Source organism: Chelonia mydas, chromosome 13 (genome assembly GCF_015237465.2).
Source record: "Chelonia mydas isolate rCheMyd1 chromosome 13, rCheMyd1.pri.v2, whole genome shotgun sequence".
Taxonomy (NCBI): domain Eukaryota; kingdom Metazoa; phylum Chordata; order Testudines; family Cheloniidae; genus Chelonia; species Chelonia mydas.
Window position 1 is genome coordinate 10,343,025 of NC_051253.2, and position 26,224 is coordinate 10,369,248.

General features: G+C 43.7%; 1 protein-coding gene across 6 annotated transcripts in view; it reads right to left on the bottom strand.

Annotated features, from left to right (window-relative positions):
* Positions 1 to 26,224, bottom strand: part of PHACTR3 (phosphatase and actin regulator 3) — a 159,304-nt gene that overhangs the window by 44,986 nt on the left and 88,094 nt on the right. For 3 of the 6 annotated variants that reach the window (XM_037877105.2, XM_037877108.2, XM_037877106.2), the window contains 5 exons: positions 25,146 to 25,223; positions 20,320 to 20,499; positions 13,908 to 14,108; positions 8,116 to 8,383; positions 6,348 to 6,595 (listed from right to left, as the gene is read on the bottom strand). In XM_037877105.2, the coding sequence (XP_037733033.1) occupies positions 6,348 to 6,595; positions 8,116 to 8,383; positions 13,908 to 14,108; positions 20,320 to 20,499; positions 25,146 to 25,223 (975 nt within the window). The remainder of the gene's footprint in view (positions 1 to 6,347; positions 6,596 to 8,115; positions 8,384 to 13,907; positions 14,109 to 20,319; positions 20,500 to 25,145; positions 25,224 to 26,224) is intronic. The other 3 variants (XM_037877107.2, XM_043526729.1, XM_043526728.1) reach the window with 2 other exon arrangements.

Below are 26,224 nucleotides of genomic sequence, written 5' to 3' on the forward strand. Positions count from 1 at the left end.
CAGCTGTTTCTAAGCAAGCACATTTATTCTTAAGGTAAAAGCATTACAGATAAAACCTATTTTAAAAATACCAATAAAAGAACCTACCCACAAGTGAAAAGCTTAACAGATGTGATACCCCCCACCACCACACACACACACCAACTCCAACCTAGAGCATTGGTAGGTGTCAGTTTTTCAAACTCACAATTGGGTTTGCCCCCTTGTTATCAAGTTTATGTCAGGTTTTTAGATCATCAACCAGACTCAGACTGGACAATTCATACAGTGAAAGAGGTTTTCCCAATATCTAACCTAAATCTCCCTTGCTGTAGATTTAGGCCAGTACATTTTGTCCTACTTTTAGTGAACATGGAGAACAATTGATCACCATCCTATTTATAATAGCCCTTAACATATTTGAAGACTGTTATCAGGTCTTCCCTCAGTCTTCTTTTCTCAAGACTAAACATGCCCTGTTTCTGTAATCTTTCCTCATCTGTCAGATTTTCTAAACCTTTTATCATTTTTATTGCTCTTTTCTGGACTTTCTCCATTTTATCCATAGTTTTCTTAAAGTGCAGTGCCCAAAACTGGACAGAAAACTTCTGCTGAAGTCTTACCAATGCTCAGCAGAGCAGGACAATTACCTTCCGTGTCTTCCATTTGACATGCTTGTTAATACACTCATTAAGTATAGTTAATGTCCTACCCAGAACTTAAGTTGGATGGGAGTTTTGAGTGCCCAATCAGTGTGGAATAGTCCCCTTAAGACAGAAGGTGAACTGCTGTCTGGCTACACAAGAAGTACAGATAAATTTGTGTATCTACTTGTCTTGGAGTATTCTGCTGAATTTATAGTGTGCGGTAAAAATCATAAGGGAGCCTGTTTATTTTAAAACTTGATCTCTCCTTTAACAAAAAGTCATCCAATTTTTAAAGAAGACTGAAGTTAGATTTTTAGGTCGTTTTTGTCTGGCATTTGAGGTGTGAATAAAGGCTGTTTAGTAAAAGGGTGCTGTACAGATTGGCATGCCCCAGTAAATCTGCTACCTGTAAATAACAGGTTCACCTTTAGGATGTCTCTTTTAGGACACTACTCACTTGCTGATCTCCAAGTGCTTTATAAAGGAGGGTCAACAGCATTATCCCTGGCATACAGGTAGGGAAACTGAGGCAGAGAGCAGGTGAGTGACTTGCCTAAGATCACACCATGAGTCCCTGACAGCTGCAAAATTAGAGCTTTCTGAAACTGTGATCAAACCAACCCTCCCCAACCGGAATCTGACTGCAGACACACTATAATAATACGCTGACTCTTTCACTCAAAGTAATCTCAAAGTGCTTTGCAAATATAAATTAATGAATCCTCACAGCACACATGTGCAATGTTAAGTATTTGTTTAACTGTTTTAAACCTGGTAAAATAAGGCCCAAAGTGGCAAAGTCAGTTACCTGAAGTCACACAAGTAAGTGTCCAAACTGGAAACATGCCTCCTGCATGACGTGCTCTGATTACTAAACCAAACCCTTTGGGCCCTGTCATGGCTTTTTGAGCACAGCCACGGTGCGGGTGGATGCAGAGGGCCACGGCACCACGTGGAGTATTCTATCTACACACCAGGCGTGCAGGCAGAATGACATCCGGCAGCAGTGGGAGCAGATCTAACACCCATTCTGCAGGTGCAGTATCATTCCCCCCGACCAGTGGCTGAAGTGGTAGCTGGTGCAGAAAGTAGAACAATAACCCCTTCCCATGATCTTTGGGGTGTGTACAACTGTGGGCAGTGCTGTAACTCCCACCGTCCTTATGCTGTTCCCTTACAGGTGGGATCAGGGCTCTTTTGGTGCTTTTCCCCCATCTCTTGAGGTCATTCAGTACTAGCTGAAATCTCTCTCTATACAGTTAAAGGCTTGGATCCCTTTGTAAAGAGTCAGGCTTTAAGGTCAATCGGATTGCATCATTTCACACCAGCTGAGGATCTGGCCCAAAGCCCTGTATTCTAAGATGCAATAGAACACACTAGCAATGTCTAATTAAATAAATATATGACACACCTCTTCAATGGTAGAATAAACACTTTTATTTGTGTTACAGGAGGACTGCATGATCTGTGTTAGACAAATTAATGTACAAGAATTTACACCAAACTCAGTGGACTTCTTATAATCAGGGACAATAGATATTCCCTGGGAGATGTGGAAAAATGTTATCTGGAGATTTGTTTGTTTGTTTTTTTAAAAAGAGAATTTTAACTTAAATGCAGGGAAATCCTGCAAAAGATTTATCTTTTATTTTCTCTTCTACCTTATCTCTTTGTGTTTTATTACTTGCTAACATAAGATACAGCAGAGACAAGGTGGGTGAGGTAACATCTTTGATTAGATCAAAAAACAAAAGATATTACCTCACCAATCTTGTCTCTAAAATCCTGGGACCAACATGGCTACAATAATACTTCAATAAGATACCAGAGTCAGCAGCAGAGCTAGGATCAGAACCCAATAATCCTGACTCTGAGTTCTATACTTATCATTAGATACATTTCCTTTTTAAATTCCTTCTCAATCTGCTACACTACACTGCTACACTAGTTACTTTTGCAGTGGGCTCTCTCTAAGCCTGTCCTGTTCCAATCTACTGAAACTCATTTAAAATAGAATGTGGTCCTGCTGAACTGGCCAATACTATACAAACTTGATTGAAATATGATTTCTCCAAACATCAGAGAGCCCCAGTGGCTCAGCTCAATAAAACAATTGGCCTGGATAATAATAATTGTTCCCATATATTTTGCTAAGAGGTCATATGGTTCAGATAAGCACAGAGCAGTGCTTCCAAGAGAAAATTTAATCTATGACCTAACTTCATAAATGAAGGAGTAAATAAATTACCCCTTCCAAAACCTCCCAAAGGGAGACACATTTTTGTGTGCTGTAGGCATACCAGAGCTCTAGAGAGTTCAACAATGTAATACAGTACAGACACAACTTGGAAGATGGGTAGAATGAATTCACTGAGCTGTCAGAGATTCGCTAATACATCTTCAGGGGAGCTGGGGTTCAGTTCTTCAGATCCCAGCCTATGGACACATGTCCCTGCAAGATAGGTCAGCTACTCATTGCCAAATAGCCTCCTATACTGTATACTCCATCACTGCATTTTTTCCAGAATGGGGCATTTCCATAAGTGATATGTCAGCACCAGTCTCTCTGAAATCCTCATTCACTGCTGATGAGATGCCCCTTCTGGAAGCTCTGCCATTCAGGTGAGATGGTACAAAGTGGTGTGGGCAGAACTGAAAGGACAGAGCCTATTGAATTATCTATGACAGGTTTCAGAGTAGCAGCCGTGTTAGTCTGTATTCGCAAAAAGAAAAGGAGGACTTGTGGCACCCTAGAGACGAACAAATTTATTTGAGCATAAGCTTTCGTGAGCTACAGCTCACTTCATCAGATGCATTCAGTGGAAAATACAGTGGGGAGATTTATATACACAGAGAACATGAAACAATGCGTGTTACCATACACACTGTAACGAGAGTGATCAGGTAAGGAGAGCAGGGGGAAAAAGACCTTTTGTAGTGATAATCAAGGTGGGTCATTTCCAGCAGTTGACAAGAACGTCTGAGGAACAGCGGGGGTGGGGTGGGGGTGGAATAGTTTTACTTTGTGTAATGACCCATCCACTTCCAGTCTTTATTCAAGCCTACGTTAATTGTATCCAGTTTGCAAATTAATTCCAATTCAGCAGTCTCTCATTGGAGTCTGTTTTTGAAGTTTTTTTTTGTTGAAGAATTGCCACTTTTAGGTCTGTAATCGAGTGACCAAAGAGAGTGAAGTGTTCTCTGACTGGTTTATGAATGTTATAATTCTTGACATCTGATTTGTGTCCATTTATTCTTTTACGTAGAGACTGTCCAGTTTGGCCAATGTAAATGGCAGAGGGGCATTGCTGGCACATGATGGCATATATCACATTGGTAGATGTGCAGGTGAACGAGCCTCTGATAGTGTGGCTGATGTGATTAGGCCCTATGATGGTGTCCCCTGAATAGATATGTGGGCACAGTTGGCAACGGGCTTTGTTGCAAGGATAGGTTCCTGGGTTAGTGGTTCTGCTCTGTGGTGTGTGGTTGCTGGTGAGTATTTGCTTAAGTTTGGGGGCTGTCTGTAAGCAAGGACTGGCCTGTCTCCCAAGATCTGTGAGAGTGATGGGTTGTCCTTCAGGATAGGTTGTAGATCCTTGATGATGCGTTGGAGGGTTTTAATTGGGGGCTGAAGGTGATGGCTAGTGGCGTTCTGTTATTTTCTTTGTTGGGCCTGTCCTGTAGTAGGTAACTTCTGGGTACTCTTCTGGCTCTGTCAATCTGTTTCTTCACTTCAGCAGGTGGGTATTGTAGTTGTAAGAAGGCTTGACAGAGATCTTGTAGGTGTTTGTCTCTGTCTGAGGGGTTGGAGCAAATGCAGTTGTATCGTAGAGCTTGCCTGTAGAGAATGGATCGTGTGGTGTGGTCAGGGTGAAAGCTGGAGGCATGTAGGTAGGCATAGCGGTCAGTAGGTTTCCGGTATAGGGTGGTGTTTATGTGACCATCGCTTACTAGCACCGTAGTGTCCAGGAAGTGGATCTCTTGTGTGGACTGGTCCAGGCCGAGGTTGATGGTGGGATGGAAATTGTTGAAATCATGGTGGAATTCCTCAAGGGCTTCTTTTCCATGGGTCCAGATGATAAAGATGTCATCAATGTAGTGCAAGTAGAGTAGGGGCTTTAGGGGACGAGAGCTGAGGAAGCGTTGTTCCAAGTCAGCCATAAAAATGTTGGCATATTGTGGGGCCATGTGGGTAACCATAGCAGTGCCGCTGATTTGAAGGTATACATTGTCCCCAAATGTGAAATAGTTATGGGTGAGGACAAAGTCACAAAGTTCAGCCACCAGGTTTGCCGTGACATTATCGGGGATACTGTTCCTGACGGCTTGTAGTCCATCTTTGTGTGGAATGTTGGTGTAGAGGGATTCTACATCCATGGTGGCTAGGATGGTGTTTTCTGGAAGATCACCGATGGATTGTACTTTCCTCAGGAAGTCAGTGGTGTCTCGAAGATAGCTGGGAGTGCTGGTAGCATAGGGCCTGAGGAGGGAGTCTACATAGCCAAACAATCCTGCTGTCAGGGTGCCTGAGATGATGGGGCGTCCAGGATTTCCAGGTTTATGGATCTTGGGTAGCAGATAGAATACCCCTGGTCGGAGTTCCAGGGGTGTGTCTGTGTGGATTTGTTCTTGTGTTTTTTCAGGGAGTTTCTTGAGCAAATGCTGTAGTTTCTTTTGGTAACCCTCAGTGGGATCAGAGGGTAATGGCTTGTAGAAAGTGGTGTTGGAGAGCTGCCTAGCAGCCTCTTGTTCATATTCCGACCTATTCATGATGACGACAGCACCTCCTTTGTCAGCCTTTTTGATTATGATGTCAGCGTTGTTTCTGAGGCTGTGGATGGCATTGTGTTCTACACGGCTGAGGTTATGGGGCAAGTGATGCTGCTTTTCCACAATTTCAGCCCGTGCACGTCGGCAGAAGCACTCTGTAGAAGTCCAGTCTGTTATTTCCAACGAGAGACTGCTGAATTGGAATTAATTTGCAATTAATTTAGGCTTGAATAAAGACTGGGAGTGGATGGGTCATTACACAAAGTAAAACTATTTCCCCATGTTTATTTCTCCCCCCTCCCCCCACCCCCCCACTGTTCCTCAGACGTTCTTGTCAACTGCTGGAAATGGCCCACCTTGATTATCACTACAAAAGGTCTTTTTCCCCCTGCTCTCCTTACCTGATCACTCTCGTTACAGTGTGTATGGTAACACCCATTGTTTCTTGTTCTCTATGTATATAAATCTCCCCACTGTATTTTCCACGGAATGCATCTGATGAAGTGAGCTGTAGCTCACGAAAGCTTATGCTCAAATAAATTTGTGAGTCTCTAAGGTGCCACAAGTCCTCCTTTTCTTTTTTTTTTTTTAATTATCTATGTATCTCTAAATGCCATTTTTGGTGTGCTGTAGTTACCAAGACAGACATGAGCACAAACCGCATCGTTCAGGCATAACTTTAGCACTATCTATTCACTGAGAATCCAAGCACAAAAAATGTGCCATAACAGTGCATTTTCACACTCGTACACTTATGTATTTTGACAGGTTTCAGAGTAGCATACGTGTTAGTCTGTATCCGCAAAAAGGACAGGAGGACTTGTGGCACCTTAGAGACTAACAACTTTATCAGAGCATAAGCTTTCGTGGGCTACAGCCCACTTCATGACCATTCTTGTCTACTGAAGTGGTATATTTTCAAAAGAATATTAAATTAACTTTCCTTACCAGAAATGATGGAGTCATTCAACACCTCTTCATCCTGATAGAAAACCAAGTTGTCCTTGAGTTCTGAGTTCATGATCAGGTTTTCTTTGTTTTCATCTGACTCTTTGACTGAGTTCCGCTTGTGCTCCGGCTCATTACTGTGGCTCAGTGCATTCTCCTTTTCTTTGTTGCCCTCGATGCTAGATGTTCTGGATGGACGGACATCCACTCTTTTTTTGGGAGACCCTTTGCTTTCTCTGCCATGAAAGCTGTGGATGGAAGGCACACAATTGGGTTGTCAGACAGGTCCATTTTAAAGCCATAGTAAATACCTAGCATTAGATGAACACAGGCATCATGTCCTCAGTGTGATGTACAAGGGACATCATTGGACTGCATTCTCAGAATCGCCATGAGAATGTCTGGGGCTATTCCACTATTCGATCGGTGTCACAAGAATACGGTACAGGAGGGGAATAATTAATGTGTTTTTTTATTATAGTTGTGTGCTGTACCATGCTGACCTTTTGAAAGAACACAGCATGTGCTTCTAATGTAAAACATGCATTGTATGAAGAATTGCCCTTCTAAAAGTCTGTGATCCTGACAAGGATTTAACAGGGCCTGGAAAGGGCCATTTCCTGTGAGAAAGATTGTTGTGGCATTGAGAAATGTTACCAACCATATAGCTTTGGAATTACTTTTGTCTTTCTCTACTGCTGCAGTGGAGGGTTTCTAATGAAAACCAGACAATGTACCCAACACACTCCTATGTAGCCATGTGTATTGCAAAACAAGGTACCGTATATGCTCATGTAGAAGCCAAGAGTCACACACTAAAGTAATAATACTGAGCACTTGTATAGCATCTTCACAGGGCTACAGTAAGCAGTAACCAGTTAATCTTCTGGGGTAGGTTATTCTTCAATTCACTTTGCAGATGGGGAAACCGACCCCTTTCCTTGTGTTGGTTCAGGTCTTTAATTGGGAAGAGGATCATCTCATTGGTAGATCTGTTTATGCTTATGAAGTTATAGCATCAATTAATAAAGGGGACAGACAGAAGAGATCAGGAGGACTTGGGGGGAGCACAGCGGAGGAACAATTCAGAGAAGCCATGGGCTGACAGCAAAGCTATGATCTGGAAAGCTTCAGGAGGCTAGAGAAGGCCATGGCTATTTCCAGCAAAATCAGGTAATTTTTCAGATCAGGTAATTTTGCACACCAGTGATCAGAACTGGCCATTTGCGGGTGCAATTGCCTGGTTTGTGCATGCAACCTTGGGATTTTGCCTGCAGAGTAGTCATGCGTCGTTGTGCAGTTTTGAACATTTGACCTCACATCAGTTCCTCTCCAACAGGATGAAAGTGGGGTGTGTGTGTGTGGTCTGAAAGGGTGCAGTTCTTTCAGGAGGACTTCACTATCTAAATTACTAAATTTTGATATCCTGCTTCTGTGGTGAGCCACCTCTTACACTGGGGCTGAGGATTAGCAAATGATTCCACCTCTTTGATCTCTTATTTCCATGTTGCAGTAGCTTCCCTGTCATAAAAGTAGCGTATTATAAAGTAACAGCTGACACGTCCATTTTAACCAGGGATCGCTGCCCGAACTAGAGCCACCAAGCAGTGTGCGGACAGAACCAACCTGATTTTAATCAGACAAAACGGGTGGAGTGTTAACGACAGGCAAAAATATTTTCTGACCGGGAATTTGTATTATGAAAAATACTTTCATTGAAAGGATACTGTTTCCTGGTATTCACTGTGCCTCTATGTGCTATACTTACCTATCCTGCCGATGTTTAGTGGCCAGAGCCCTGTGGAGCTCCTCAATGACTCTGCTGGGAGGTAAAGGCAGGTGGACAGCAGCTGGATGAGGGGAACCAGTCGGCGTTGGTAGCTGGCCTCTGACATGGGGATCGGAACCTTTCTGGCCTGGTGGATGGAAGAGGGCAGCTTGTCCTGAGATTTGGGAGGAACCAACAATGACATAATTCTTCAGGATAGTGGAAGGAGGGGATTTCCCTGCTGGCTCATCTACTTCACATCCTGCTGCTGAAAATAAAGTGATAAAAAGTCACACTGAGCCTTTCATTGTGGCACACGGAGCCTCGGTTGCGGTTGATTCTACATGCTGGACAGGTAAAAATGGTGTCGTTGTTGTGCCATTGCAAAGTGGGAATGTGGCTTGTGTGGTGAGACTTATATACTCAAATAATCTGAAGCCAAAGGACGGATGCTGCAAAGATTTAGCCTGGAAAAATGAATAATCTCCCCTCTCCCAATTGGATTCTTCTTTCTTTCTGCCCAAACTCACCAATCCATGCCTGACTCCCAACCTAAGTTCCCTCGAAGCTGTGTGGCCATGCAGTAGGCTATAAAGGGCCACGCAGGCGGGGAGAAGTGCCCCTCCCCTTGTCCAGCCTGGCCCAGCCCAACCCCACAGGAGCTGCCATGGTGGCGGAGAGGCACCCCTCCCACAGCCGGAGCTGCCGTGGCCAGGAGCCTCTCCCTCGGCCCCGAGCTGCTGCAGCAAAAGAGGGTTGGGGAGAGTCGTCTCTCCCCGCCGCAGCCCCGGGGCAGCCTGCATTCCTGGCCCCACCCCAGAGCCCGCATCCCCAGCCGGAGTCCTCACACCCCAACCCTCTGCCCCAGCCCTGAGCCCCCTTCTGCAACCCGAACCCCTTATCTCTGGCACCACCCCAGAGCCTTCACTCCCAGCTGGAGCCCTCACCTCCCGCACCCAACCCTCTGCTCCAGCCCTGAGCCCCCTCCCGCACCCAGAACCCCTTGGTCCCACCCCTGCCACACACCACCTCCATATTGGTGCACATAACAAAATTCATTCCACTCTTGGACATAAAAATTAGAGGGAACACTACTCCCAAACCCCCTCTCCCTGATCCCTAATAAACCCTGATGGTTACCAGCCAGGCTTTCCAATCTTGCACTTTCTCTGCTGAGCTCTAGATGATTGACTTAAATTTACACAATCTGGTCTTCGCTGAGGTCAAAATGTGCCAGTATCCATTCTTTGCCCTTCTCCCCCTACCCCATAATGGACCCCAGCCTCTCACCCCATATAGGGGAACACCAGAGCTTGTGAGATATGGTGATATTAGCTAGTTCAGCCAAACTTGCCAGAGCTGATGTGTTCCAAAAGCATTTCAGGTAAGAACAAAGTGGGGTTGAGCACCAAGGAGTGGGAAGAGGAGTGGGGGGGATGTTTAACTGATGCTTTTTGTACCCAAAACTGAGATAACTTTTTTTGAAGCCACCTAGGGGATTTGGATTGATTTTTAGTGGGAATAGGGCATCCAAACCCCTAATGCAGCTTGGAAATCTTACACTAAAATCTTTCTAGCTGGTCTCCTTTTAAATTCTGGGCTGAGGTGATTGTTCTCTTTTCTGAACAGCCCGGCCCTGACGTTCTCCTCTCCAATTCCATCCCATCACTCATATCTATCGCCCCAGTGCAACAAACACCTGCCTCTTCTATTGCTGTGCCTCTGATATTCCCTCCCCCCCCCCGCGGTTAAGACTGCATGAGGGGTGCTGGGGTAATAGCCTTGTTTGAGAGAGATGTTGCTTCACTTGTTCTCTTCTGCAGTTCTCTTATTCTTTTCATTGCACTTTGCTGGCCACATATCTGTACGGGGTTGTGGTACTTTCTACACTGGAGACACACCAGTGCAGGAGATCTTTTTGGTTGGATTGTGTAGAAGGCTATTCCTTTTCTCTCGTTGCCACCTAGTGTTGATAATAAGAATTTAAACTGACACATACCCTTTTTCATTGCAGTGGTAGCTATGCTGGTTCCAGGATATTAGAGACACAAGCTGGGTGAGGTAATATCTTTTATTGGACCAACTTCTGCTGGTGAAAGAGAGACCCTCCAAACTGCACAGAGCTCTTCTTCAGGTATGACCTGTGTAGCTTGAAAGCTTGTCTCCTTCACCAACAGAAGCTGATCCAATAATAGATATTACCTCCCCACCTTGTCTTTCTACAGGCCCTCCTTACCATTCTAATTTTCTGTGAGGTAAATTCTGTTGCCCTTATCCAGCCAAAACTCCCACTGCTATCAGTGGTATCCTGACTTTTCTGTGCAAGGATTTCAAGAGTTGGCTCTTGGTTAGCCCAGTAACTTGCAAGAGAAAACAGGAGATGTTCAAAATGAGGTCTAGCACTTTAAGGATAATAATAAACATAGGCTATCAAGATATTTCCTTCCAGGACAATTGTGCTGTAGGTCTCCTTACAGGTACCCAAAGCCTGCTCTCAAGGACACTGGTGAAAATCTGGCACAACCCACAAAGTCAACGATGTAACCCAGGGCAGGATTTTGTCCAGTGGGCATATATTTGAGTAGATTTTTTTTTTTAAAGATCAAATATTTTTCAAGTTTCAAATTAAAAATAATAAACAAAATTACTAAAGTATCGAATTATAGTACAAATTACACTGGACCCTCGCTAGAACGCGGGATTTGGGATCCATGTGTGGTACCACATTAAAATGAATTGCAATTAAAGTAATTAAATTTGGGATCCATGGCCGCGACCGCGTTATATGCGAATTCGTGCTATATAGATGCGCGTTCTAGTGAGGGTCTGGTGTATTAGATAGAAAATCAAGAGTGTAAAATGAAATCCTGAATAAGTTAGTGGAAACTGATTGTTTGAAATATGTGGTTAGTTACTAACATGCAACATAACAATATACAAAAACTCTGATACCTGGTGAAATTCTATGGCATTTTGAGCTAAATTTTGAGTTGGGTTTCTACCCAGAGTCCATATGTGGGAAAGGATGTTCATGGGCCTGCCCTTTGCAGGCACAAAAATTATGGGGTGCACTTTTAAAACTCCAATACCGGCATGTGCAAGCATTTGCACCCAGGAAATGCGTGTTGCACCTTCAAAACACAACACTTGTGCATGTGCAGCTGTTAGCGTTGGTCTAGTGCTCACAGAGATATTTGCTTGTGTGTGTGTGCACACAAGTGGAAACCTCACATTGTAAATCAGGCCCCGGGTGTGTAATTTAACGAGACAAAATGTATACTATCTCTAGCACTGATATATGAGCACCTTACAATCTTTATTGTATTTATCCTCATAACACTTCCCTCCCCATGCTGAGGGAAGACAGTGCTACATTTTACAGATGGGAAATGGAGGCACAAAGAGGCTAAGTGACTTGGGAAGGGTCACACAAAGTCTGTGTTAGAGCAGGGAATCAAACCCATGTCTCCCATGCCAATGCCCTAACAACAGGGCAATCCTTCTTCTCTCTGTATGCATGTATACTTACAGCTGAAAGAGTGAATCAAATCCACATAGGTGATCTACTTCCTCAAACCTGGAACACTTTAAAGCATAGGAGCATCTACTGGATTGTCTAGTAGGCAAAGTACACTGCCACAGAGCAGTGGCAATAAGGCTATGTACCAGAGCAGTAGCATCTAAATTCCTTCCCTGTTAACTGATCAGCATGCTCTCTCCATACCCAGAGGGCAGAGAGCCTCAGCTACCAGGAGACATATATCTGAGCTCAAGGAGATTTTGATTATGTGCCACCGTGGAAACACACAATGGATATTTATGATCATTCCACTCTCCACTGAATCACAGCTCGAAGGGCCACACAACACCTCCTAATTCATACTCTATCTCTGTGCAATAGGGAAGGATACTCTGGTCTAGCCAAGCTGCTGAGGGGTTGGTGGACTGTACTGTCACCTTTATGCTACCTTGATCCTGGAGCCCCACTGGGGCCAGTTCAGCCTGGATGCCGCTGAGGTTAATGTTGAGCACTTTTTTTGTTAATTGCACTTCGTTTGTCCTAATGAGAGCTGTTCAGGGAATAATCTTACAAAATGGTATCTTGTATCTTGCCATTCCCCACCCCCTTTTGCGATGAATTAGTGCTTTGCTTATTCCCCTCTCATCCCCCCACCATCAGCACCTCCAACGCTGTTAGCGGAAAAAATAAAATAAAGGGCTTTCCAACCCCCTCTATTTTTTCTCTCATGTCACTCTCTTCCCCCTCTCCCCACCTCCACCCCACTGACGGTACTTGTTCAATGTGGGCTTTCAATTCCACCCACTCGCAGAAGGAGAACTGAAGAAGGTATGCCATTATTAGAGCTGGTTGAAAAATAGCTTTTCCCCGAAGAAAATTTAGACAAAAATGAAATATCAAAATGGAAATATTTCACCTAAAAATGAAATATTTTTTGGCAAACAACATTTCTATTCAAAATGGTGTTGCAAAGTGCCTCATGGGAGTTGTACTTTGGGTGCCCATATGCTCCCATTTTTCTGTATGAGTTGAGCTCTCAGGAAGGACTATATCTCCCATGTGATGAGGGGAAGAGGATAATGAGTCATAGTAGTCCTGGGTCATGGTGCATCATGGGAGCTGTAGTCTGACCAGAGAGCCTGGCCCATAGAGAAGAATGGAAACAAAAGGCATCCAAACTGCAACTCTCATGAAGCACCATTTTGAATTGAAATATTTCAGTTTTCAGCTGAAAACTCACAATTTTTTGGTTTTGGCCATTATATTTTGTTTTTAAAAAAGTTTTCCATGAAAAGCAGACACTTTTAGCAAGAAAAATAATGTTGGTGAAAGCCCAATTTTCCATTGAAAAACAGCTGAGACAGAAAACTTTCAACCAGTCTTAGTCATTAGAGCAGCACCCTACGATCTTCTGCTTCATGGTGACCTTGCAAACGGGGCCTCTTTTTTTGTACCAGTAAGTTGGGAATGCAAATGATTGTAGGAACAATGGTTGTCAGTTAGCAGTTTAAAATGCCTGATTATGGGTGTACTCCGGCAGTGTAAAGGAGCCTTTCAGTGGGAATAAATCACTGTTATACTCACTTTAAACTCCTTTGCACTGCTGGAAGTGGTGAAAAGTGTAAGATCACTGTGGTTGCACATTAGATAACCAGGCTGAGTGTGTTTGAACCTGAAATTCAGAGTGAAACCTGAGATGCAGGAGTAGGTTGTGAAAGTTTGGGTGAACTGTTCATATGTCATTAGAGGAGCTTGCACAGCTCTAATTTAGACCTACCCTAATGAGCAAATCCTTCAGGCAGAAAGCTTTGAAGGACCTATTGACTTGAGCTCTGCAGTTGACAGCTGCGTTCACTGCTTCTGTACTGTTATCACACTGTGATTCTGTATAGCAAAAAGCACTTAAACATTCCTTGTATTTCCTAGCGACTTGTGGCAAGTCATACACAAGCTGCTGATCTGGTAAATGGTTGCTGTCAGTGTCATCTGCTTTACATGGATTAGTGCAGGTGGACTTACTGGTGCCTCCTGCAATAAACAAATCAGGACAGGTAAGATATATGTGCAACATGCAAAGACTTAGTGCTTCTAGATCAGGGTCAAGGTCCTCAGCTGGTGTAAATCATTAACGCACCATTCACATCAATGGTATGACATTGATTTACACCAACTAAGTAACTGACCCAAAATATATATATAGGAGAAAAATGATATACAAGGAGAGGACAATGTCGATGGGATGAAAGAGACTTTATTGACCAACACGACTAACCTGTTACACTCTTGATTTTGGAGATTGCCTTAGGTGGTGGAATTGGAAGTGAAGGGGGGCTGGGGAGCTGTGCTAGGTTTCTTTCCATTGGTTTCTGTGGGGAATCTGTGGATTCAGAAATAAGTAAGGCTTGTGGAGTCTCTTCGGTTACTGGCAGGCGGGCATCTTCTAGTTCTTCAGTGGACACGGAAGGTTTCTTGGCTAGGAAAAGGATCAGAAGCAGTAGAATTAATGAGACATGAGATTAATGATGACGATGATGATAAACCAAGGGGCCATCCCAGGAAGATGCAGGAAAATGGAATTCGTGGCATACAGCTAGCAGCACGTTTTTCCCACGGTGAAAATAACGAACGTGTGCAGTAGCCTACCAGCCACGGGTGTTGAGGTAAAAATAAAACACACTGGGGTAACTGAAGAAACAGTTAGATACTATGTTCATAAGGAAACTGATGAGCCTTGAAGGGCCAAATGGCCTTTACTCATTTCCTCCCCCCCTCCTCAAAAAAATGTCTTATGTTCTTTTCTATAATGAGGACAGCAGGGTATAGTGGCTTTTGAGAACTGCAGTTGATTAACTTGTAGAATCCAGCTGCAATGATTTAGAGTTACCATGTGAGCACTTCTCCTTGCTAGGAACACAAATGAAGGGTAAGGAATGATTAACTTTTAATTTAGCCTCAAAGATCTTTCTATGATTGCTCTCTGCAGGATTTCCTGGCAATTTTTTTTTTAATCCTATTAAAATGTGACTTCAACTTGCAGCCCGGTTCCTCTCTATTCCATCTGATGCCAGGGGGGCTCAGTCTTTCTTGGGGATGATGTTAGGAACCAAGATTGAAACAACCTGATATAAGAAGACCTTCCCTTGGATAACAATAACAATGCTAGAACGGGGAATAGACATTGGGACGTAGGGCACATGGGATGAGCTTCGCCATCTCGAAGGGGCTGACGCTACAAGCTGCGGAATGCCTCCTGAATGGTGTTGAGTGCACTCCATTCCAAGGAAGTCAATAAGTGCTGAAGCACACAGCCTCTGTCCAAACAATTTGCATCCTTGCTTTTAGAACGGAACCAGAAGGCTCCAAAGCAGTGAGGCAGTCGGACACTATAGCCTTGGCAAGATAATAGCGTTTAATTTGTTGACAAACAGATTAATGTACGTGTCTAGAAGTGTAGTAATGAGTATTTATCGTTTGGGAAAGTCGGGGGAGTAAAGTAAATATGCAGTGTTAGTCAGAGATCCTCTTGCAAAATTTTGCTGGATAGAAAGAAAACTTGCCTCACTTGGGAAATAATCACCTCGGTTTTCAAGGAAGTCATTGCAATCACTCTATTTTTTTTTTGTTTGCTTTTTTTTAAATTGATATTTTGTGATGGTTGCCTTCAAAGATCATTTGCTATTTATACAGCAGGGGCCAAATGCTAAGGTGAAAAGCAGAACAATCCTTTATTTGATGACCACTTAAGCCACCTGGAGTAGAGCAAAAGGAAGCCACTCATGAGTGATGTTAGGTATCCCTGAAGGGGTGAAAATCTGAGTATTATTCAAGAATCAGGAAATGCAATGGATCAAGACAATAGAGTTTCAATTCTGGGGACCCAGGAATGCTGCAGCTGTGAGAGGGAGAACAGGGAGGGTGTCGCTAGTCAATTGGGCTAGATCCACAAAGAAGACTGAGGCTCAGAAGTGCAAGACTTAACTCCAGGCGCCCTGCCACCTAGTGGAATCCTCAGTCCCAAGTTACGTGTCCATGCTCCCTCTACAATAAATGGGGAGAGTTAGGTGCTACTATGGGAGACCCAGAAAGCCAGCAAGGTGAGCAAGGAGCCGCTGAAACTAGCCCCACCTTCCAAAAGTAGTTACCACCAAACTCCACTCGGGATTCACAGTCGTGAACCCGCTCCTGGAGTTAGGTGCCTAAGACAAGTCCAACATTTTTTTGCAAAAAACAGCAGTGGTGGTCATTCCCTCTCCCACCCCTTATAGCCAACAGACTAATGGTTAGAGTATTCCTCTGAGATGTGGAAGATGTAGGTTCAAATTCCCGCTCTGCCTTATTTGAAGCAGTGACTTGAACTGGGGCCTCCGGCATCCTGAGTGAGCGTTCTAACCACTGAGCTATTGGGTACAATGTTTTGTGTGGGTTAGGTGTGCTCTGAGCACACCTTCCAGATGAGGCCCAGCGGATGAGATAACCAGGGGAATTCTTAGTGCAAGGATCCTGCCAGGGCTTAGGTGTGAGTTATGCACCAAGCAGCTTAGCAATAGCAGGACGTAACTGTCCTGTCCATAACTGTTTTGTTCAATATCTTCATTAATGATCTGGAGGATGGCATGGACTGCACCCTCAGCAAGTTTGCAGATGACACTAAGCTGGGAGGAGAGGTAGATATGCTGGAGGGTAGGGATAGGATACAGAGGGACCTAGACACATTAGAGGACTGGGCCAAAAGAAATCTGATGAGGTTCAGCAAGGACAAGTGCAGAGTCCTGCACTTAGGATGGAAAAATCCCATGCACTGCTACAGACTAGGGACCGAATGGCTAGGCAGCAGTTCCTCAGAAAAGGACCTACGGGTTACAGTGGATGAGAAGCTGGATATGAGTCAACAGTGTGCCCTTGTTGCCAAGAAGGCTAACGGCATTTTGAGCTGTATAAGTAGGAGCATTGCCAGCAGATCGAGGGACATGATCATTCCCCTCTATTTGGCATTGGTGAGGCCTCATCTGGAGTACTGTGTCCAGTTTGGGCCCCACACTACAAGAAGGATGTGGAAAAATTGGAAAACGTCCAGCAGAAGGCAACGAAACTGATTAGGGGACTGGAACACATGACTTATGAGGAGAGGCTGAGGGAACTGGGATTGTTTAGTGTGTGGAAGAGAAGAATGAGGGGGGATTTGATAGCTGCTTTCAACTACCTGAAAGGGGGTTCAAAAGAGTATGGATCTAGGCTGTTCTCAGTGTTAGCAGATGACAGAACAAGGAGTAATGGTCTCAAGTTGCAGTGGGGGAGGTTTAGGTTGGATATTAGGAAAAACTTTTTCACTAGGAGGGTGGTGAAGCACTGGAATGTGTTACCTAGGCAGGTGGTAGAATCTTCTTCCTTAGAAGTTTTTAAGGTCAGGCTTGACAAAGCCCTGGCTGGGATGATTTAGTTGGGTATTGGTCCTGCTTTGAGCAGGGGGCTGGACTAGATGACCTCCTAAGGTCCCTTCCAACCTTGAATTCTCTGATTCTATGATGTTGTAAAGCAAGGCAGTGGCAGAGGAGGGACTAGAATCTAGAACTCCAGATTCCTCATTCTGGGCTCTGGCCTTGAGACCATGACAAAATTCCCAGAATATAATTTTCAAAACCAAAGTTTTTCCGTTTTCCACTGGGCTGGGAACCTTTGGGTGATACTGCCATGAAAAACTGTCAGCTGATAAACCAGAAGAACACATTTCTGTCTGAATACCACATGTCTAGAAACGCAGAAACATTCAGAATACACCATGGAAATTCCAAGTTTTGCTATTTGGGTGTGTGTCTGGGTTTCTTTTTTTTTTTGGTTTGTTTGTTTGTTTGAGTTTAACTTTTCATCTGAACTCCAGCAAATTAGACAAGTTTAAAATTTTAAATGGAATCCTGTGTTGCTCGCCTGTTCTCCTTTACATATATACATGTATATACATATATATATATATAAAGGAGAACAGGCGAGCAACAGGCGATATATATATATATATATATATATATATATACACAGTAGACCTTTATCTAAATAACATAAAATTGAATACACACAATGGTGAAATATATATACATGGACAGGTATGGACCATATTATTTCTTGAATTTCCAACACTCCAATTCAAGCCAATGCAGGAGGCTTTCTCCAATACGCTAACTTCAATAACTTCAGTGGAAACAGGATAGGGTCTAGAATGGAGGATTTGCCAGTGGTTGGTAAAGAGGAGCTAATAGGACATAGAACAAACAGGAGTGGGTATTGCTGCATAGGAAGTATGCTGTTTGGGAAAATTAAATCCCACCTTTCAGTGTGTTGAGGCTGGAGAACTGATACATACCCCAAGGGAAGAAAAAGAAATTCAGACGACAGTAAAGGTTAGGCCAGAGAGATGGTGAACAGAACTGGCATTAGTAAGGGTCACTGGAAATAGGGAAGATCTGGGAAGAAATTAATAGTGACATCCACAACTCAGAAATGAGATGGAAACGATTCAAGAAACTAGGACTCTGCAAATGGGATTTCAATTGTGAAGGAAACAGTGATGAGAAACAGATGAATAGACACGCCATAGTCTAACAGAGGAAGTTTATTATTAATCACAGTAGTGCCTGGAGGACCCCAATTAGGACTGAGACTCCTTTGTACTAGGCACTGTGCAAACACAGAGAAATGGACAGTCCCTACCCTACCAAGCGTGCATTCTCATTCAAGAGAAGACACATCAGTGGATAAAATACACAGTAGGAATGGCCACAGGAGGGGGGGGAAACAGCAATAAGAGCGTGAGTTAATGAAAGCCGACTATATGCAGGGCTAGAGTGTTTTGAGTCTTTGTTTGTTTAGTTTTCGTTGTAAGATACACAGAAGGGGGAAAGCACAAATATTAGATGCCCCATGAATAACAAATCTGTTTTGGGACCATTCATGATGAAATAAGACACCGTGTTGAAATAGAGAAGATAAGCTAGGTTTAAAGAAATGGGTTGATACAATAGCAGAAAAGTCATCTGTTGTCTGCTGTGGCCAAGTAGGAGAAGGGATGAAATACCTGAGGGGAAACAATTCGTGGGGGAGTGGAGTTACCACAAGTACCAGAGGAACAATCTGATAGTCATGAAAAACACAAAACAGTGATCCTGGAGAATAGACCAGAGAGGAAGAGAGAGCTGGGAATGTATAAAAGACAGAAATGGAAAACCCTTCAGAGCAATGCTTAGACAACAAAAATAAATCAAATTCTGATCAAATCAACAGGGAGATGTAAGGGGGATGGAGTTGTATTTAGAGCTGCAGTGGGGTAAAGGAGAGGGGCTGGGGGAAGGGGGCAGTGGTGGGACTGGGACAAGGAGCCAAGGAAAGCGGTGGGTGAGGGTCTGGAATGAGAGGCCTGGTATGGGAAGTGGGCTGAGGAGCCTAGGATTTGGCAGGAGACTGGGAATGGGGCAGCCTGGAAGAGACAAAGGCAGAAGGGTCTATAACCACTCCCCTCAGGATCGGGAATAGAACACAGGATTCCTGAATATCAACATTCTTCTCCTGTCAGCAACTAACTGTGCAATCCACTGGCAAAATGTGCACCTCGTCTCCTTCTGGTGGTTGACCCACATAGAGATGACAACCTACTGCTACCACTTACTCTGTTAGCTCAAGTGGCCAAGGTCTGTGTGGTGGCTCTAAAGGTTTTAACCCTGCTGAGTCGTCATTAGGGTGACCAGGCAGCAAGTGTGAAAAATCAGGACAGGAAGTGGAGGTAATAGGAGCCTATACAAGAAAAAGTCCCAAAAATCGAGACTGTCCCTATAAAATCGGGACATCTGGACACCCTAGTTGTTATGGTTCTGCAGGATGAAATTTCTGGTTTGTTTGTTTTTTTTTCATTTTGTTTTTTATAAAAACCTAGGAAATGATATATAAAACACTATGTTAAAAAGAACATTATGTTGGCAAAGTCACACACTTGACATTTAAGAAATGTCAGAATTCAGGCAGAATTATGCCAATGAAAGATTCCCCTAACCCAAAAGATATCCTCAGCCAGCCACTTAGGGAAGCTTTACATCAGCTTTTCAGTGCTGGAACAACATTCAACCTACACTGCTAGAACAATGCAAAGCAGACTTAACCAGGTCCAAATCCAGGTTTATATTCTGAGCTGGGTCAAAATATATCGGTGTTTAGATGGAGGGAACTCGGTTTGTGTTTATCTGTACTATTGATACAGGCCTGTTCGTTGTAGTAATTGAAATACCTTGTAAATATTGTCCCCTAATTCCAGCTGGGGTGACAATATACATGTGTGTGCCTGCTCATGCACAGACATGCATCTAAAGGAAGATGGTCTGGTGCCTCTTACAGTCCGCATGCCATTTTACTGCTACCCATCCCCTGACATGCCGTCAGATTCTTGGTATAGGGAAGAACTCTCCTAATACCAGCATGGCATGGTGTCATGGTTTGTGTGCACAACTCATCCCAATACTCCTGGCTTTGTGTGTCCCTCAGTAAAATGGACATCTCAAAAATCACTATTCTTACAGGACTGATTGATTGCTAACCTGGTCTGGAGGGGACTGAACTGAACACAGAGCTCTGGCTCTCTGATGCACCAATTCATTGGACTCATTGCATGGCAGCTCAATAGAAGCACTTTAGCATGTTATATCCAATACCTGCATCCTCTTTTAGCTCCTCTGAGTGCAGATCCTCTCCAAGTGAGGTTGCATTTGTTGTTACTGCTGTACTTTCCTGCTGCATCTCTTCTGAGGTAAGTGCCTGGCATACGGGGGATGAAGGGTCACTCTGCATTGATCTGGTGGCACCATCAGCAGCGCCTGCTTTGCCTCCAGCATCTAAAACACCACATCACTTAATCTTAATTAAGTCACCAGCTGCAAAAGTGAAAACATCTTGCCATTCTCTTTCATTAGCGTACGCACAGAGAGCCTATCACTTATCCTGCAGCATTCCTTGCAAGAGCTCATTTTGGCAGCATCTGTCATTTTCAGAGGTGCTGGGTGCCTACAGCTCCCAATGACATCCAGCAGGCCTTGTAGGTGCTCTGCACCTCTGAAGATCAGGCCACTGATATCTGGGTGCCTCAGTGTGCATGCAGGGGCTCCATTTTAGACACCCACCTTTCAAAATGTTGGATTAAATATTTGGGCACAACTGAAATCCAAACCTCTCTTGACATAGGGTCAGATTCTGATACTCTCCCACTGAGGAGTGAGGTCCTCTGCCAATAATCCCAACAGCTGTAAGCACTCTGACACCTTTTTAGCTTCCTAAGTATTTTCCAATGCAGGGAACATTCCTAGTGGGAATACAAACTATGCTGTCTCTCGCTTCCCTGATCCTCTCTCAGCAAGTACAGGCTCAACACCACCATTGCAAATCAAGCAATTACTTCCAGCTTGGGCCAGCTCTCTCCAATGATGTGTGTGTACACTGTCCACCTCTCGCCAGATAACTTATATTTCTCAGTCCTAGACGCACCTCATTAGACGTTCATGACAAGGCTGTCTTCTCCTTGGAATGATTTCATTACAAGTTTCTTAAACAGAGATTTAAAGGCGTTAACAGTCATAGACAGCTTTTTATTTTTTAATATCGAGACCATTTGCAGAGTACGTTTCTGCTCATTTGAGTGAGGGTATCAGAAGTCAGCCTACAAATGCTGCAGAGCTAATGCAATATTTTTACAGGCTGATCTCATCCAATCTGCCTCATAATCACTTTTGGTGAAAAGTTACTGTTCTTAAAATAGCCCCTGCAGTAGCACAGTTGCTATGATACAAGGAAAGGGGGGGGGGGGGGAGTTCATTGCCTATGTTTCAGCTGATCGTGAAGCCAGCCTATACATAATCACTGGCACATTAACAGCTGTCTGCACTATTTGTAAGACAGAGCTTTTCTTCCATGTGCTATAAAACATTTTACATTGGATCAAATCTACACTTCACAGCGAAAAGGGAAAAACTCCATGAATGTTTCCCAGGAGCAGAATGGGTGGCTCTGCTTTGTAAGTGCCCTGTGTTCTCCAAGAGATAGCTGCTGCTTTGGCAAGCCACCAAAGGCTGCACCACAACAATAAAGATACCGAGACAGAATGTTAGCTCCTTCAAATCATTGCCTAAGGAAACTGTAATGACTCATGAAGTAAGACAGCCCTGTCGATGACCTTCTAATGAGGAGTGTCTAAGACTGAGAACTATGAGATCCCTGGTTGGAGGTGGACACCACATCCTCGGAGCACTGTAGAGATGTGGCTGGAGCTGGAAGCAAGTGCATTGATTTGCAGGGGTGATACTGACCCCATAGATTTTTGAGCAAGGGTGGGGGGAAAGAGGGTAACTTTATACTCATGGATGAGGAAAACATGAGAGAATCTACACCACCAGAATGCCACGGAAAGTGATCTCGGGAAGAAGCAATGCTCTTCCATGCTGGAATAATCAGCCCATTACTGTGCAATGCAGTCAAGGAACAAACCTTATCATTAACTTGCTCCTGCCACTCTAGAAGCCCTGGGGTGATGTGCGTCCCCCAGTGATGAAGGAAATCCTCAGAAGTGGCACAGGTCGGGCAGAGTTAACAGGAGACAGCAACCCATGGTTAATGAAAGCTGCTGCATCATTTCCAGTCGTGCCCATTGGGCTACATTGTCCCTAGCCTGGACTCAGCCACGCCGGGGAGGAAAGGGGAGTGAGACTGCTCACATGGTGGCACCAGCCATGGGACAGGGGTGAGCAGGGGATGCTGGCTGGCTATTCCCCGCTAAGCGTAAGTGGGCCTTGGCCGTGGCCAGAAGTAGGACGACAGTAAACTTCACTTTGAGAAGGCAGGTGGTAACTTACCACCTGTCTGCAGAGCAAGGCAGGCAGAGGCTCTGATGGATAGTTCCTCCCTGGGCTGCTCTTGAATTGAAGCAGCTCCTGCGCCAGACCTTACCCGGAGCTGGCCCGAATGGCCCTGTTAGGGATGCTGCTCAGTTTCTGCAGCCTGGTGTAGTGCAGTATGTGAGTTAGCAGAGGGGCACCCTGTACGGATGGCGTGTGTCCCTGGTGCTGTAAAGCGGTGATGGCGGGTTAGCAGGTTTCTCAGACTTGATCTCCATCTCTCGCTGTTGGATTATTTTACCAATGTCAGCAGGTACCGGGGTGCGTGGGTAGGCACCTAAATACCTTCATGAATCCCTCCCCAGATGCACAGCAGGAGAGCAGAGTCCAAAAGAGAAACAAGGGATTTAGACATTTACTGTGGTGTGCTCAGCACAATGCTGCTGCTCTGACAATTGCAGTTTATTGCTGTGAGTGTCCATTAAAAAAAGGACTGAATCTGAAAAGATTAGAATGCCGCTGCCACAGCATTATCGTCATCTGAGTAGGCTTCTCATCAGTTATTAAAAGAGATTCTGGTCAATTTTTAACAGCAGTTAATAAACTGCATATGTTAATAAAGTCATAAAATAGCCTCTGAGATTCAAAACATCCATTGTCTTTGGAAGGAAATAACATGGAGCATATTATATTGTCCTTTGGTTGCCCATAACTCACACACTCCTGTCTAGACACCTGTGTGGCATTGTAAATTTGCCTGATGGTTTTATAGACTCCATGTAACTGTAACATAGAGAAGTTTTTTTTTAAAAAAAGGAGGAGTGTATGGGGGGGAAATACCCAGCCAGTCCATTTCCAACTGACCTTTTAAAAACCCTATTCCCATTGGTCGCTGTTTATTAAACTAGGCTTATCTGCTTTTTGCTAAAATTGTTTTAATACATAGCCCCTGTTCAACCAGGTCTCAGTGACAAGTGAAAAGCTGATCCAACCCTACTGCTAAAATTGGCTTTGATGTGCTCTATATCACTTGTCTGTACTGCGCTCGTAAAAACCCATAACTACCCATGTCTTCAAATTCAGAGATCACTGAAAACCATGGAGACAAGTCCTGAGAAGTCTACTAGATAGACACACACACACTACATATGTGTGTGTGTGTGTGTGTGTGTGTGTGTGTGTATACACATACATTGCTCAGGGCTTGGTTATGCGGTGGGGTAATGCGCTGCACAGGAGTGTAATTTTGAAAGTGCACTAACGTGTTGCACGTTAATTGGTCAGTTGTGCTGCTGCACTTTAACATACTCTATGAAAGTGCTCAGTACTACATGAAAGCGCGCTAGGGAATCTTTCGTGCACACCTGTGGAGTCTACATGGAACAATTAATGCGCAATATGTTAGTGTGCTTTAGAAATCAGAGTCCCATAAAGCACCATGTAGAGAAGCTCTCAGACTTAGATTTATCTCCCTTGTAGTACCAATATGCTACCAGACCAAATATTGGTCTAGAATAAAGAGCAAAAGAGTTCAATGAAAAACTCATCATATTTAACAGCCAAAAATATGAAAAACTTCTATTTTAAAATAAGTTGGCCATGTAGGTTTATAGCTTGTACTCAAGATACATACATATAGCTTTTCTGCAGTTATGACAGGCTTCTCTGTTTAAAATGCTCACTTTCTGTTCAGTTACTCTCCATCACAGCCTCATCAAGTGTCATTATGAGGGTTATTTATAGATTTGGAATTTTGTTTTAAATGAGGCAATATAATTATTGCTCCTATTAGTTTCAATAAAATATTCCACCTCTCCAATTGGACTGACTCAGCCGGCCCCTCTTCCCTCATAACACCATCTGTTACAAAGTTCTCAGCCTCAAGGGGGAAAGGCTTTTTTTTTTTTTTAAAGCTATCTTTAGAAAAAAAATGGCTGTCAGAAGTTGGGTCTGTGATGCTGGGAACACACCAAACCTGGAAGAATGCTAAACTCTTTCAGGAACAGGTCTTTTGTTCATTTAGAAGCATCTATTTGGGGGCCTTAGACGAGTAACATACAGAATCACAAACCTTCCTGCATATGTATGGCAAGTTATAATCTTGCATTCAGTCATTGCTTCACACTTGTTATGTATTCAGGTAAGCTTTTAAAAATAACAGTACTAAATGCCTCTCTCATCTGTAGGAATGAAGAACTCATGTAATTAGAAGACACCTTGTACTAAACTTGGTTTACCAGAAAGACAGCAGAAAATACGGATTAATATCATTCTATGAGATCTGAATTCATGGATTGTACTTGCTAGCTTCATTACTGAATACTTCTGTATAGCTGAGTTCACATTCATATAAGCTTTACTGAGTTTCTTGGCAATCTGAGTAGAAGAGTTTATGGCAGTTGCAAAAAATATGGTTGAATTCATGTCGTGTGTAAATCTCCTGACAGTGGAATGGCACCCAAGATGGAGTTACACCATAAACCACACTGGATATGTTGAGTGACTTCAGGTATGAAACTGATCCAATGATTGTTCAAACTAGTCACTGTTTTTTTGTTTTTTTTCCCGACTGTGGGTTCTTATCATTTCTTGCTGTCACATGTTTCCAGCCCTCATGTGAAGGACAACAATAAAAAACAAAGACAGGTTTTACTTGCCTTGTTCCATCATCTCCAGAAGACCTTTCTTAATGAGTTCATCCCGACCTGGCCTTGCAGTAATCTTCTTCTCTAACACTGCAAAAATGATAGTATAACATAGAAAATCAGCAAATAATGGATGGAAGTAGACACATAAGACAACTCAATATGAAAGCTGCAACAGGTGGGTTCTCTAGTCCCACACGTAGTGAGCTGGCCAGAGGAGGACTACGCAGTTGGAGTTTTAGGGGCAAGTTCAGTGTGTTTTCATTGCTAGAGCAGTGGTAGTAATGCTAGCCAAGGTGTAGGATACTGAAAAGATCAAAGTTTCCAAAAGGGGTCTGAACAATCATGTTCATATCCAGATCCAAAGTTCAAGGGTGTTGCAGACTGGGTCTTTGATTGGACCCATTACACACAGGTCCCAGCTATCTGGTTTTCAGTCTAAACTTTCCCCAAGTTCAGGAGATGTTCAGGTCCTGGTTTGGGTTCAGACCTCTCTGTACAAGGCAGTAGAAAAAAAAAGTTAATGTGTGTGACTGATTTGCAGGGGGAAGACAATGAAACCATCCCCACCAAGCTTTCTTGCCCACTAACCAATGTGTGTCTCTCTTAAACCATGTATTTTGTATTATTTGTTGAATATATTATTGCACCTGCTTGATCTTCATCCACAAGGCTGAGGCCTTTATGTGCCCTCCTTGCGTAGGAATTTGTCTAGTAAATCACCAGCTAATTCCATTCACAGAATGAAAAAAGGGGGTTTCCAATCTCTCTCTCCCTTTTTCTTACATCTCTAACTACCTTCCATTCTGTGAATGAACCCCTTCTGTGTATCAGAGGAATTTGCCAAGTTTAAGAGAAGAGTGAATCTGATTTAAATCTAGAAAAGGAAACACTGTGAGTTATCAAACCACCAGAGAAATGCAGCTGCATGGTGTTGAGAATGGTGGCAATATCACTGTGTTCTCTCTCCTGATAGCACTCTAGCTTCCATGGTCAGGGGCAAGAAGAAGTAGAGCCCTCATGCAATGGAACTGGAATGGTTCTGCTATGCACAGTGTGGGAAGAGAGATGCTGGGAGCGCACACGGGGAG